At 64.8% G+C, this 14,648-nt stretch overlaps 1 protein-coding gene across 1 annotated transcript; it reads right to left on the minus strand.

Moving 5' to 3' along the window:
- Positions 1 to 1,915: 1,915 nt before the first annotated feature.
- LOC113932037 (cytochrome P450 2W1) lies at positions 1,916 to 7,484 on the minus strand. The gene is made up of 10 exons (XM_027610415.1): positions 7,308 to 7,484; positions 6,652 to 6,786; positions 5,857 to 6,019; positions 5,426 to 5,575; positions 5,198 to 5,355; positions 3,747 to 3,920; positions 3,227 to 3,365; positions 2,926 to 3,110; positions 2,603 to 2,744; positions 1,916 to 2,274 (listed from the first exon to the last, which is right to left on the minus strand). Exons 1-10 carry the CDS (start codon positions 7,482 to 7,484, stop codon positions 2,054 to 2,056), a joined length of 1,644 nt encoding a protein of 547 aa, XP_027466216.1. The 3' UTR covers positions 1,916 to 2,053.
- Positions 7,485 to 14,648: the final 7,164 nt, after the last annotated feature.

The following is a 14,648-nucleotide window of genomic DNA, read 5'->3' on the forward strand; positions in this document are numbered from 1 at the left end:
GTTCTGTGACGCTCTGAAGGACGCTCTCGTTTGTTCACGGAGATGAACTTAGGTGAGATCCATGCTGTTAGCACTCTGTGACCGCGGACAGTAAAGCGGCCCGGCCCTGCAGGGGGGCTCCCGGCCCCTCCCTCAGTGTCAGATGTGGCAGACAGACAGACGGAAGGCAACGACAACATGCCCCTCACCCACCGCCCAGCTTTCCCCAGAAGCGAAGTATACGGGCCCCTCCCCAGAATAACCCCCCTTCCCCCGCAGGGGCCCAGCACGGGCAGCAGCACATCCACGGTGGCCCGTGGCCACCGCCCTGCGCAGGGTCACGGACAGACTCGCCCCTGCTGCCCACCCCCGGACACTGTTCACGCCCCGATCCTTACCCTTTGTCCCATGGGGAGCACTCTGCGTGCACGCGGGCCTCAGGGACCCCCTTCTGCAGCTGCCCCGGGAATTGTCCGATCCCTGGTGCACCGTCATGTCCCGTCATGCCGTCCTCGGCCCGGCCCTGCACCTGTCCACCAGCCCTGCCTCAGAGGGCATTCGTCTGCCCCCACACACACGCTTTGGAATTTAAAAAGCCAAGGCTTCAGTGTTGGGAAGGGTCGAGGGGCAGACGAGAAATTGGGGGGTCAGAAGGGACCAGAGAGAAGGCTCTGGGGCGTGGCAACTGGTCGAGAGGCTGCCTCGCTTCTGCTAGCCCCCTGCGACCCCACCGGAGCCTGGGCCGGGGGAGGGCGGCCGGGATGGCCCAGAGCCACCACGCGGCCAGGACAGGGCCAACCCGACCCCGCCAGGCTCCCAGGCCACCGATGGGTCGCCAGATACAAGACAGGACACCAGATAACGGGAAGTGAGTCGGTGTGGGGGTGGCCCGTGGAGGCCCATGCTGGAGGGCCTCTCGCGGTGCACCCCTGACCTGGTGTCTCTGGGCCCTGTCAGCAACAGCCCCCTGCCCAGAGGCCCTCTCCTAGAGGCCTTGGTACATCTTGGGCGTGGGGGAGATCGGAAGCTGGGCCTTGGGGTCTGTGTCCCCACTTGCTTCTGGGTCCTGTGACCCAGGGGTTAGGGTGCAGGGCCCACAGCAGGGCCCCTCACCCTCCAGCAGCCGTGTCCACCTGTCCAGGTCCCCAGGCGCTGCCCCAGACTCCAGGCAGACATGCTGTGTGGGTGCTGCCCGTGGCCACAAGAGGGCACCAGGCTCCATGCCCGGGGCCCCTGGGCCTCCTGGTGGGACCAGCAGCCAGCCACGGTGGGCTCCCACGGTGGGGGGCCCAGCAGGCTTGAGCCAGAGGTTGATGGGGTCAAGCGCAAGGGGGCCCCAGCGTCCTCCCTACAAACTCCCGCTCATCCTTCCTGCTCAGGCTCTGTGGTCACCCCTGCAGGGTCCCCGATCCTCTGGCGGCAGCTACCCCTCGCCTGGTCCTCGCTTCACGGGCAGAGCGCCTCCGGGACATGGCTGCCCACGAGCTGCTGGAACAGGGCGGGGTCTGCAGGAGACCCAGTGGTCCAGGGCCTGGCACGGTGCCGACTGAGCGTGCTGGGAACACAGGTCTCAGGCTGGCCCCTGGGTGGACGTCACCCTGCACCCCCAGCTTCAGGGGGCACCTCCGTGCCTGGTGGGTACCTGGCCAATGCTGGGCCTGTGGGGGAACCGGATGGGGGCAGCATGCAGGGGGAGTGGGGAGGGGGGGTGCATCACCACTAGGGCGTGAGGGGCACCCTGAGGTATGGGTGGGGGGCTTGGGTGCAGACTAAGGCAGCACTGATGCCCGAGGGGTCCGGGGACAGAGGGCAGGGAGCAGGGAGCTCAGGGCGGGGAGGGGGCCCCAGCCGCCCTGGGGAGACTGGAGGAGAAGGGGTAGAGACACCTCTGGGCAAGGGGAACTGGAAGGGGGCTGAGCCCCCGAAAGAACAGGGATCTGGCCCAGGAGGGGCTTTGGGGAACCACAGCAAAGAGCCCAGCAAGGGCCCCCATGAGGGGCTTTCTGTCTGTCCATCCATTTGTCCTGCCTCCATCCCCCACAGAGCACCCCAAGCCGGGACCGGGGGGAGTGACTCAGACCCTCCCCGGGTCTCCTTGGTCAGAGCCCGTGGGCCTGGGCACTGCACAGAGCGCCTGGGCCGGCGGCCGCATGGTGAAGGCGGGGGCGGGCGTGGTGTCCAGGGCGGCGGGGCTGAGGCCGGGCGGCGGCAGCAGGCGGTATCTGTGGAGGAGGCCAGCGAAAAGCAGGAACAGCTCCGACCTGGCCAGGCTCTCTCCCACGCAGACGCGGCGGCCTGCAGAGCACACCGGGGCACGGGGGGGGGGGGGCTCCAGACCTGCTCTTTGCCGGGCTATGCCGGGGAGCCCGGCCAGTTTCCTGGAGTGGAGGGAGAGGGGAGTCTCTGGAGGGACGAGGGAGGGCCTGCAGTGGGAGCGGCCTGAGAGCAAGGTCTGCAGTGACCGGGCTGCGGGCCAGCTCTGAGGGGCAGAGGCCGGTTGCCAGAGGCTGTGGACAGTGGGGGGCCCAGCAGGCTTGAGCCTGAGCTTCCAAGGTCCCTGGTAACCAGGCCACTTGGGGCTGAGGGGCCCTGTGCTGTCCCCACCCGTGAGGGCTGGGGGTACCTGCAGAGAAGGGCAGGAAGGCTGCCCGCTTCACAAAGCGCCCCTCAGCGTCCAGGAAGTGGCCCGGGTTGAACTGGCGGGGCGTCTCCCACTGTGTCTTGTCCAGGAGCACAGAGCTCAGCAGGGGGATCACAGGTGTGCCCTGTGGGCGGGGCAGCAGGTGGACTAGGCCTGGCACCGCCTTCCCCCAGGGTGTGCACTGAGAGAGAAGGTCCCCCCAGGAGGCCAGCCAGACCCACCCTGACCCAGAGCAGAAAGAAGGGGGGAGGGAAGGGGGAGGGAGGGCCCTGCCCACCCTGTCAGGGTCCGTGAGGGGTGCCCACCTTGGGGAGCAGGTAGCCGCCCAGCTGGGTGTCAGCCGCCATGCACCGCGGCACGTGGGGCAGGAGGGTAATGAACCGCTGGACCTCGTGCAGCACGGCGTTGGTGTAGGGCAGGGACCGCTGGTCCTCCAGCCGGGGGTACCGTCGGGGCCCCAGCACGCGGTCCAGCTCCTCCTGCAGCCGGCCTGTGGGTGAGAGCGTAGGCGCCAGCATCCCTGGGAGCCTGGATCCCCTAGGCCCTGGCGGACCCCCACCCAGCCGGCAGGTGGCCGTGTGCTGGGAAGACAGGCTGGGAGCTCACCTTGCACACTCGGGTGCTTGCCCATCAGGAGGGCAGCCCACTGCAGCGTGGCCGACGTGGTCTCTGTACCAGCCATGACCATGTCCAGGGCACAGGCCACCATGTTGGCCTCAGCAAACAGGCCTTGGGGGTCATTCCCCTGCAGAGGTGGGTTGGATGGGACTCGGCTGGAGGCAGGGCTCCATGGACCACCCGGCCCACCCCCACCCCCAACCCCAACCCAGCTCTGGGCTCAAGAAAGGGATAGAAGACAAGAGCCTGGGCAGGAAGGCAGAGCCAAGTCTGCTGAGCACCTACTACATTCTGGGCTCACCACATCCTTGCAGCCACCCCTTGAGGCAGGCACTGCAACTGCCCCATTTCACAGATGGGGAGACCGAGGCTCAGAGGGATCCTCAGCTAGGAGGTGGAGGAGGTGGTGCAGGGCCAGCATGGACCCCTCCCCAACCCCACTCCTCCTGGGGTGCGGCCCCCAGATGCCCCCAGGCCTCTTAGGTGGTAGGGTGGGTCTTGCCCACACCTGCCCCTGCTGGATCAGGGCGTCCATGTAGCTCTTCACGGGGCCTCCCCCGGGCGTGGGGGGCCGCCGCGCCTCCAGCTGGGTCCTCAGGATGGCTCGGACCTCCTCTATCTTCCGTAGGACAGGCCGGTGCAGCTGGAGGAGGGCCCCGAGCCAGGGGTAGATGTTGAACAGCTGAAGGCGGAGGGCGAGACAGTGGGCGGGGTTAGGGTGCAGGGCCCACAGCAGGGCCCCTCACCCTCCAGCAGCCGTGTCCACCTGTCCAGGTCCCCAGGTGCTGCCCCAGACTCCAGGCAGACATGCTGTGTGGGTGCTGCCCGTGGCCACAAGAGGGCACCAGGCTCCATGCCCGGGGCCCCTGGCCCTCCTGGTGGGACCAGCAGCCCCGGGGCTCCCACAAAATCCTCTGTCCCAGGTCAGGAAGGGGCGGCTGCCGGACAGGTGGTGGTTTCACCCCTGCAGGCGGCTGTGATCATGCTTGCTCTCCGTCCACCAGAGCCAGCAGGACGGGTCGGGGGTGGGGGGGGGGGGTGCTGCCTCTCATTAAAGTCCTGAAAACAAAGAATTTGCAAACTTCAGAGCTTCAGCTGACCCACTGTGACCAGGTCGTCTGAGGGGCCAGCATGTGCCCGGCACAAAGATGTCCACAGCTCTCCTGGTGCACTATGACCGCTGGGTATCCCCCAGAGCATTAGTGATCCCTGGATCGAATTACACAAGGCGACTCTGCGGTGAGGGGCTGGCCCTGGGACGGAGGCCCGAAACATTCTGCTCCGACCCCTCTGGCCTCCATCCTCCTGGGACGGCCTGCTTCGGCAAGGAGGCCAGATTCCCCCCTCGGAGGCGAGGAGGCTCCGAGGACCGAAGCATGAGACCGGGAGACTCTGTAACCAGCCCCTGCCTCACGCCCGTGACCGCGGGTCTGTAAATACACGCACCACGACCAGATGGATGCACTTAGCGGCCTAGCACAGAAATGGTCACGATGGCGAACATTTCACACTTTGTAAAGGGTGAAATGCACCTGCCCCTGCGAGTTCTGAGAATCAGCAGGGCCAGTTTGCACCATTCGTGTGACACTGTGAAGGACCCATGCTGGGTGGAGGGTCCCTGGGTTTGAGGGCTGGGGGGGCAGGGGGACACTGAGCCCCGTATCCAGGGAAGAGATGCTCAGTCCCCATCCCCACCTCTAAGCAGGTGCATCTGCTACTGATGGGCAGGCGTGGGGGAAGGCAGATGGGCACCCTGCCCTGCAGCCCTCTCATTGCCCAGAGGGCATGGGGAAACCGGCCTGGGGTCACATGGCCAGTTGGTGTCAGAAACAGGACATGCCCTGGGCCTCCTGGCTCTGAATCCAATGGGGCTTTTGCAAGGTGGCAGCTCACCTCTCTCGGGCAGGGGCAGTGCTGAGACCACCCCCCACCCCGAGGCCAGGAGCAGCCACCTCTCACCTGCAGGCTGGGGGTCCCCAAGAGGACCATGACCTCATCGATAAGGCTCAGCAGGGACACGAACACGGGATCCTGGTATTCGAACCGCCGGCCAAAGAGCAGCGTGAACGTGATGTTGGAGGGGGCCCAGCCCAGCAGGGCCAGGGGGAAAGGCTGGCCTGGAGTGGGAGGGAGACCAGCCTCAGGGGGTGAGGGGGCCCCCACAGGGGGGGCCCGGCCCCCACTCACCTCCGTAGCAGTCCAGGTGCCCCATGAGGCACCTCAGCTCCTGCAGGACTTTGTCAGCCACGGGCCCCCTCCCCACGCCCAGGCCGTGGAGGGTGCGCACGGTGAACTGGCGGGCGGCCCTCCAGCGTGCCCCCGACGAGAAGAAGATGCCTGCAGGTCAGATGAGCCGCCAGTGAGCAACCCCAGGTGATGCAGGCAGGGAGCGAGGTCGGGGGGCCTGGCTGGGGCCTCACCCCACCCCTGGGGCTGGCCTTGGTGAGCCGCACCCAGTCTTGGCGTCATGGTCCCCGGCCATGTGGACACTGTGTCCCTCCCCTAGGAGCCACGCTGGGCACACTCTCATGCTGCTCAGAGAGGCAGACCCCCCCTTCCTGGGGTCCGGGGACTCCTACGCTCAGCTGCCCCCTCCCCACCCTGCGCCGCACACCTACCCCCACCTCCCTGGATGAGCTGGAAGATGGCGATGGGGGGCCGGTCAGCCAGCTCCGGCCCGGTGCCCACCAGGGCCTCCCTCACAGCCTCGTAGCCAGCCAGCACCACCGTCTTCTGACGCCCCAGGTGAACAGTGAACACCGGCCCGTACCGTTCTGAGAGCTGGTGGGCACAGGCAGGAATCAGCCTGCGGCCCCACCCCCAGGAACCCCGTGCGCACCCGCCCCGGGCTGCACCCACACAGGGTGGGTGCGGGGCACATCCAGAGCCAGGAGTGGCCCAGGCAGGCTCTGTAGAAACCGGGCCAGCCGTGGGCGTGCGCGAGCAAAGGCCCAGGAGCTGAAAAGCAGGAGGTGTGTTTGGCAGGAGCCGGGTCCTGCTGGATCCCGCTGAGCCCCCTCCCCATCCATTCCAGGAAGGCAGGGACTACCACTGGTGCTGGGCGTCGCCGTCGTGGTTTTCTTTTGCGGGGAAGCAGCAGAGAGGGGCTGTCTGCGGGGGTGGCCTGTGTTAGAAGCCCAGGGGTCTGCATGGGGAGCCTGTCCCCGCTCAGACGCCGCCCCAGCATTGAAGCCCAGATGCACAGGAGCAGGGGGTGCCCAGACCTCACGCGAACCCCCCGCCCAGCTGGAGGCCCAGACCCAGACCCTTGCGCGGCGAGGGCTGGCCTCTGACGCCTCGGCCTGTGCCCGTCCCTTCTGGGCCTTCACACATGGGCACACGGAGGCCCGGAGGCAAGAAGTGAACTGCTGTCCATCACCTGCACCGAGGGACGGAGCCAGACCTGTCCACACCCGCACACTGGACGGCGGCCCCCGGGCGCGACACCGGGCATGGCCTGAGAACCCTGGTGCCCAGGGTGCTTCCTGCAGCCCCTTCCTCCCCACCCACACGCAGGGCCGGGGGGCCACCAGGAAGCGGCAGCGCTTCTGGGGAAGGAGGGTGCACTGGTGGTGGGAGCCGTGGTTGGAGCAACGTTGGCCGGGCAGCCCTTGGGGGGTGGGGGGGCCAGGCCTGTGCCTCTGTTTTGTCCGCTGGGCAGGCCGTTCCTGGCTGCAGGGCAGGGCAGCCTGCCCTCAACATGGGGCCAGGACCCTGTAGCCTCCAGCCCGGGCTGGGAGCAGCCACACCCAGCAGGTGCTCCCTACGCCCCACGCACACTCGTGGGCTAGTCCGGGTTCCTTCCCTCGCGGGACCTCTGCTGTGTGGTACTACTCCCCGGAGCACCTGCCTCCTCCCCTCCGCCTCCCCCAGTCCGGGCTCTTGTGTAGGCGCTCATCAAATGCTGCCTCCTCCAGGAAGCCCTCCTGGCCCCTGCTCCTTACATGGCCCGTCTGCTTCCCTGTAGGGTGGGCTGTCTTTCTCTTCCTTAAGGCAGGGTGGGCACTTGGGCCTATTGTGTCCCCTGAGTTGGGGCTGGGGTGCCCAGGACCTGCCTGCCCTGACCTACCTCCATCAGTGACCGGTCCTGCTGGGACACACGCAGTAGGTGCAGGTTTCCGATGAGCGGCAGTGGACGTGGCCCAGGGGGCCAGCGAGGGGCTGGGGAGGGGGTGGGGGTGCAGGCTTGGAGCAGCCCCCAGAGCCCCAGGAGCAGCAGGATCCCCAGAAGCAGCAGGGCCACCATGAGGACGGCGGGCGGCGAGGCCCCAGCTCCCCACCCTGAGCCTTATAGGCCCCTGGGAGGGCGTGCCGGTGCCTCACCCCCCACCCGGAGAATGCGGACTGAGCAGTTTGCCGAGGACAGCCAGGCAGCTTAAAGTGACAGGCGTGCGGGGAATGTGGGGTCGCGTCTGTGGCAGGGAGCCAGGGGGGGCCAGGGGCCGTCGGGGGGGGGGCTAGCAACCAGGCCTTGCGCTTGGGGCATCTTCGTCCCTTGCCCGCTGGACAGGACACACCGCGGCGGCCCGTCTGCCCCTGCCGCAGGCCTCTGCCTTCTGCCTCAGTCTCCCCGTCAGAACCAGGGCTCGTGGGGCCTTGGGACCTGGGCCCCCTAGCTCTGAGGGGAGGTCCGAGCCTCCGTCAGCAGGGCCCATGGGGCAGGAGGTCCGCGGAGACCCTGGGGATGGCCCACGACGGTCTGCACAGCAAACGCCTCAGATCCCGGGACCCTCAGAGTATCCCCTGCAGAGTCTCTGACCGCACGCTTGCCCTGAGTGACAACCTGCTCCCTGGTGACTTTTCAAGTGTGGTCACCTGGAGTGGGAGGCCCTGGCCGGTGCAGGGCGGGGCAGGACGGGCTGGCCGGGTTTACGAGCCCCCGTCTGTCCGTGCTGCACTCCGCTCTCCTCAACCCCGGTGCCCCAGCTGGGAGGGGAGGAGGTGCCCTGTGGAAAGGAGCTGTGAGGGGCGGGAGGGTGCTGGCATCAGAAGTGGCCGGGCCTGCTCGGCGCCACCTGCCCCGACATGAGGCAGCGGGAACCCCGTCCCCACGTGGGGCCCCTCACTGCGCGGCCCGTCTCCGGGAGATGCCGTCCGTGCCCCTACACAAACCCCAGAGCCAAAGCAGCCCGACGGCCCGCACCCCCTCCCAGCCTGCATTTGCACACCTCCTGTGACGGGGTGCTCACTGTCGTGCGGGCAGCCCGTCCCGTTGCACAGCCGTGGGGCCGCAGCGAGGGCGGACGGCTCCCTAACAGCGGTGTCTCCGGGTCATTTAGGCTGAGTGCCAGGTACCAAGGCTGCTACTAGGCGCGTGGGCTGTGGGTGCTCGCCGCCCAGGACGGTCCACCTCAGTTAGTTCAGCGAGCATTTATCGAGCACCTGTGTGCTAGGTTCCGCCGGTAGCTAGGGCTACAGAAATTGGTGGGCAGGGATCCAGAAAGGCCCCCCCCGCCCCAGCCCAGGGGAAGAGACCCACGTGGCAGGGGCTTTGCCACTGAAAACACCTCGGGTGTTGTAGCTGAGTGTGCCAGTCCCAGGTGGAAAGGCATTCCGGCAGAGGGCTGCGCGGATCCCGTAGCAGGACCAAGCAATGGTGCTGGGTGGACAGCCTTGGGAAGGAGGGAAGGGGCAGTGCGGCCCGACGCGCTGGAGGTGAGAACTCGGGGTGGGGGCTCGGGGGGGGTCCATCCTCCTCCTTTAGGTCGGTGAGGCCTGGGCACCCGTGAGCCACGCCGGGCATGAGGCCCCCCACCTCGGTGCCGCCGCCTGGGCACCTGCAGATCAGCCACGGTCCCCTGCAGGGCGTGGCTGCACGGGTGGAGGGGATTTTCCAAAAACCAGTCCTGGCTCAGCCAGTTTCTGGCGTTTTACCTGCAAGACCCTTGTGCTCCTCCTGACAGCCTAGTGGGGGTCACCCCCATTTCTCAGGAGAGGAGGTGGGGCCTGGGTTTGAGGCGCTCGCAGCCCCCCTGGCCTCTGGGTGTGCTGGCGGTGAGGGGGATCAGGGTGGGGCCCCCACAGCACCCACCACGCGCTCTGTGCTGTCCCACCCTGCGGGGAAGGGGTGTGGCAGTGAGGGGGGCAGGCTTGGGAACCAGACCCATCAGGTTAGATGCCCGATCCCGCCCTATGGGCATCCTGACCCTACTGGTGTTTCCTGGGATTTCGTGTGGACGGGGCCAGCAGCGTGTGCCGGCGAGACTGCGGCGCGGGGTGACCCCCGACCCGAGCGCCAGGCCCAGGTGAGGCCAGCTGCACACCTGGAACTTCTCAGGGCCCGGCCAGCAGGGCTGCCGCTCGGGGTTGTTGGAGTCACATCAGGCCCCTGAGGGGCGAGCAGGGTCTTGGCGGAGAATCTCTCTGAGCACCACGAGTGTGGAGGCTTCTTCCACATCCAGGCCTCGGAAGGGTGGGGGCGGCGGGAGGGTCCCAGCGGAGTGCGGGGCCTCTGGGGCTGGTGGTCCTGCAGAGCCGAGCTGCCCCGTCTGTCTGCGGACTGGCCTCGGGCTGGGGCCTCGGTGCACCCGCCTGGCAGGAGAATTACGCTCTTGAAATCCAGCGTTCACGGGTACGGTTCTGCAAGTTTTCACCAACTCGTACAGCCGTGTGACCACGCCCACGCTCAAGATGTGAAACAGCCCCATCCCCCCAGACTCCCGCGCCCCCCGCGCCGATCCCCGCCCCGCGCCCCTGCGCCCCCCGGACTCCCGCGCTGACCCCGGCCCTGCCATTGCACCCCTGCACCTGTGCCCTGTCCCTACTGTTCTGCCTGAGCCAGACGTCGTATCCACAGCAGCACGAGTAGCAGGGGTGCAGGGATCGCAGGCCCGCACCCCTGTGCCCCCCGGATTCCTAGCAATCACGTGAGAGCATGGGGCCACGGCACCACGGGGCCACGGGGCCACCGGGGGGGGGGCGGGACTCCCACGGCCTCACGGGCCAGGGCTTGGGAACCGATTCCCGGAACATCCACCACCTCCTCCCGGGAACGTGTGAAAACGCCAGGTTCCACGCAAAGGGGATTCAGGTAGAAGGTGAAACTGAATTTGCTCATCAGCTGACCCTAAAATAGGGAGACTGTCCTGGATTGTCGGTGCGGCCGGGTGGGATAGGCCCAGAAGGGAAGGAGGCGGTGGAGGCGAGCCAGAGCGAGGGCCTCGTGGCGGCTCCCAGGGGCAGCCCTGGCTGAGGGGGGTCACGGGAAGAGCCGTGTTGGACTCTGACCTGAGGAATGATGTTGGTGAACTTGTGTTTTCAAGCTTCAAGAGTGAAGGTTCAAGTGTCAGAGGCCACAACCTGTAACCTATGACCTGTGACCTAGCTTTGGAGTCACGCGGCTTGGTCACCTGGGGGGGGGGGTGTCCCGGGGCTGTCCCGGGCCCAAAGGGAGGGGGACTGCATGGGGGAGGGGCAAGGTTCTAGAAGAGTCTGTGGAGGACAGAGGTGGGGAGCGCCAGTCCCATCCGCCCTCAGAGACGGCTCTTGTCCCCTGGGGACGGGCTTAGGGTCCCTCCTCCCTGAGAGTGTGGCCTGTTCCTCGTATCTCTGGTCCTGGGGCCCCGACGCCCCGGGCCCCGCGGACGCTCACGGTGCTGGCCAGGCCTTGGGAAGCGCCCCGCCCCCGTGACCTCCCAGGCCACCTCTCCTCTGGCAGCTCATCCGGGGCCTTCCCCTCCTGAGCCTAAAACCGTAGCAGCAACCAGTGTCCCTCCCACAGGGCCCTTCCTCAGCAACTTCTAGAAAGGCCTGCTGCCCCCCTGGCTACCCCCTGCCCCCCAGCACTGGGGAAGGGTCCCACTCAGGTCCCCAGAGGCCCCACCGCTCACCACCGTGTGAGTCCTGGCGCTGCCGCAAAACCAAGAACCACAGCTGGGCGTCTAAAAGTCCAGAAGTACACTCCAGCGGTCAGGACGGTGGTGCGGGCAGGCTGGCTCCTCGCGGGCTCTCGGGGAGGACCCGGCCTGCCGCTTGGGCCTCACCCGCCATGGCCCACGGTGGTCTCACCTCGAGACCCTTGCCTCCCATGCAGAGGCCGCGGGGCGCGTCTTCCGCGGGCGCCACCCGTCGGCCCACCACACCATCCCACAGGCTCTTTCTGGGACGGAGGCGTTTGGGTGGCTGTTTATCCATTTAACTAGATACTAACGGACGCACACCCGCGGGGGCTCCAGAGCCTGCCAGGGGCCGTCCGTGAAGTGCGCCCCCTCCCCGCCGGGCCCCTCGTCCATGCGTCCTCCCAGAGAGGCTCCGGCACCTGCGTGCGGCGCCCTTGCTGTGTTCGTTGTACCGACGTGCGGCGAGCTGCTCGTGCTCAAGCGTGCGGTGCAACGAGTTTACATACGTGTACGGCTGGGAAACCCTCGCCACGTCCCAGACCGTGAACCTCCCTTCCACCCCAGAGTCTCCTCCGCCCTTGTCTCCCTCCCTCTGTTCAGTTGCTCTTTATTCTTGCGGTGACAGTGTGACTGGATCAGACCCCGGACGGTTGCCTCGTCTCCTCTCTGCTCTTCTCTCTCTCAGTCAAAAACATCCTGCTCGAAATACCTATGTGCCCAGTTGCAAGGGATGTGCTGTAAAAGTAAGTTCCTACAACCAGAAGCCTTGAGCCAAGGGGCTGCCCCTCGTTAGATTCTGACTGATGTGCGCTCCGCACCAGGTGGGGCGTCGTACCCACTGTCGCGCGCGCGGCCTGCCTCTCCCCACAGACCTCCCCTGTGGCGGGCGTCGGGAGGGGCCCTAGCCTTGCCGGCTCCCCACGCCCCATGCCAATGCTGGGTGGGGGGCTGCTGGGCTCCACTCTAACCCCCTCTCCTCTCTGCCCACCCCTCCAGTCAAGGCCAGCTTGCCGATTTTCTCAGCATGATGATCAACTTTCAAGCTCAAGACTCTAAGCGTCGGGGCCCTGCCCACACCTCCTGGGCTCCAACCACCTACGGCAACCCGACTTTTCTGGGCCAGCTGGAACTCTTTAAAGGGGGAAAATAACCCAAAGGGAGTGGAGTGGCCTCCCCCCCAAACAATTCATGTCTCCCTAGAACATTAGAATGGGCCCTTATTTGGAAATAAGAGTATTTGCAGACGTAATCAAGTTTAGATTGGGATTAGGGTGGCCCTAAGTCCAGTGACGGGTGTCCTTAAAAGAGACAGAAGAGTATAGGACACAGACATAGAGAAATTCAGGTGACTCTGGAAAAGCCAGGATGGAGGGCGTGGCCCCAAGCAACGAACATGAGGCCACCAGGAGCTGGACGAGGCGGGAAGGACCCTCCCCGAGTGCCCTCCGAAGGAGTGTGGCTCTGCACACCTCGGGTTCAGCCTCGTGGCCTCCAGAACTGGGAGAGAATACGTTTCTGATGGTTAAGTTTTTGGAGCTTTGCTATGGGCAGCCTCAGTCTCATATAAGCAATGTTCAGGAAAGTTTCCCCATACTCAGGAATAAGGCAAATGGGTGACACTGTGTCCCTTCGTTGTATCCTCGAAGCCCCGGTCCAGCCAGTCTGCCTGAGCATCATTCGACCCTCCCAGGGAGTCGCTGTATTTGACTTACCGTTTATTATTGGCCAGGCCCAGGTGCCCCCGAGCTAGACATTCACAGGTAGGAAACAGAAAAGCTACAAGTGATTGATTTTCCTGTAAAATGCAAATCACTTCTGTCTGGCAGAAAGGATAATCCCGAAGGTTATGGTTTATTGCCCCGTGAGCTATTAACCTGTTGTAGGTCCAGCTTAGCAATCCGACTCCGGCATCCTTTCTTTTCCTCTGACCAGAAGTGGATATATCAGGGCTAGGGCGCCCTTCTCAGAACCAGCTTTGCCATCCAGACAAACCCCTTCATCCATGCGTTAAATGAAACTAACACATGTGCAGTTTATATTTCTCTGAGAACTGTGTTTTCATCCCTTTGAAAAATACACTTTTGCAGCAGACTGTATTAAAGTGGAGAGATCTGCTATATCTAGTTTCAGGCAAGTGTCGATCCAGGGGCCGTCTTAAAGGGGGAGGGTCTCGGTCTGAGGTTGAGCGTCCCCGGCTGATGCCCGGCAGGACGTCTCCAACAAGGCCAGCCCACACTGCAAGTTCTTGGCAAAGCCGATGATCTCTATTTTATGCCGCTGAGCTGGGGATGTTTGTTACACGGTGCCGCGTGGCTCGGACACTGGCTGCGTCACCTCGGACGAGACTTGACCTCTGTGTTTCTCCACATGTGAGGTGAGGGATAAGAACGTCTGCCTAACCAGGTTCATCCTTCAGATACTACTAACTGAATGTCCGCTGTATGTCCGGCACTGTTCCAGGGGCCCCACGACAAACAGCCTAGCGCGGAAGAGGGATTCCAGAAGCATCAGTTTCTTCCCCCACTTCTTTATCTGTGCGCCGCAGATGAAAATCCCTTCCCTCCCTCCCAGCCAAACGTCTCATATAAAGCAATAATCATCTGCCAGGTACAGACGTGTCAATTAAAAGCTGGCTGTCACCTCGGGGTCACTGGGCCTCCAATGCTTCATTGGTTCCTCAGGGCTGCTGGATGGAGAGGCTGCAGGCAACCTTGGGGGGCAGGGCTGTCCTCTTTACTGCTGAGTGGTGTGATCTAGTCAAGTGGAAAAGTGCTATTTGCTGGGCAATAAAAGCGTCTTTTGTTCACTGCCCTGGAAACATATTAATGAATAACCCAGTGCGTGGCCCCTGGTTCTAGCCGCATGAAACGGTCATTATGTGACAAGATCAAGGTGCAATTTTCCTTTTGTAGTTTTTAGTGGGCCCAGAATACCAGGCTGATCAAGGCCTCAACGGCTGCGATGGGCTTTCCCTGTGGACCCCCAACAGGCCCCAGTGGCATTCAGGGCTGGCTCTGCCGGCCCCGGACACACTGCTGAATGCAACCGCAGGCACACAGATCCCCTGGTGCACACTGAGGAGGGGCAGGCGTGCTGGGGAGCCAGTGAGTGGGGAGCTGGATGCCTTCCAGAGGCCTTGAGGAGGGGGCAGGCCCTGAGGTGGGGGCTGTGAGGGCTTGTTGGCAGGGCACTTCTCTGCAAAGCCCCTGAGTTGCCCGAACTGCTCCTAGTCCTGACATTAAAAGGAGGCATGGTGCTGGATCACGTCAGGGACTGCGGGGAGGGGGTAGCTGGTGAGCCCTGTTGCTGAGGCCCCAATCTGCTTATGTCTAGGGCCTGGCACATGGTAGGCACACGGACGGGATGGATGCCCAGATGCAGGTTGGAGCTCCTGGCAGAATCACAGAGCGCAGGGGCACTGGGAGGGCAGTGATCCACTTCCTCCCTCGCCATGAAATCCAGAGGCCCGGTTTGGGGACGAGGGCTGGTTGCCCCGGGTACAGGGCTGGGGGGAGGCTCTGTGCGGGAGAGCTGGGGTCTCCACCGAGCCCTTTCACTGTTGTTCTCGCTGC

Source organism: Zalophus californianus, chromosome 10, assembly GCF_009762305.2.
Source record: "Zalophus californianus isolate mZalCal1 chromosome 10, mZalCal1.pri.v2, whole genome shotgun sequence".
NCBI classification, from domain to species: domain Eukaryota; kingdom Metazoa; phylum Chordata; class Mammalia; order Carnivora; family Otariidae; genus Zalophus; species Zalophus californianus.

Coding starts and splice junctions, on each gene's coding strand:
- LOC113932037 (XM_027610415.1), bottom strand. CDS start 7,484: ATGGTGGCCCTGCTGCTTCTGGGGATCCTGCTGCTCCTGGGGCTCTGG. Junction 3,111..3,226: donor CAAGCACCCGAGTGTGCAAG/GTGAGCTCCCAG, acceptor TCTCACCCACAG/GCCGGCTGCAGGAGGAGCTG. Junction 2,745..2,925: donor GCGGCTACCTGCTCCCCAAG/GTGGGCACCCCT, acceptor CCCCGCCCACAG/GGCACACCTGTGATCCCCCT.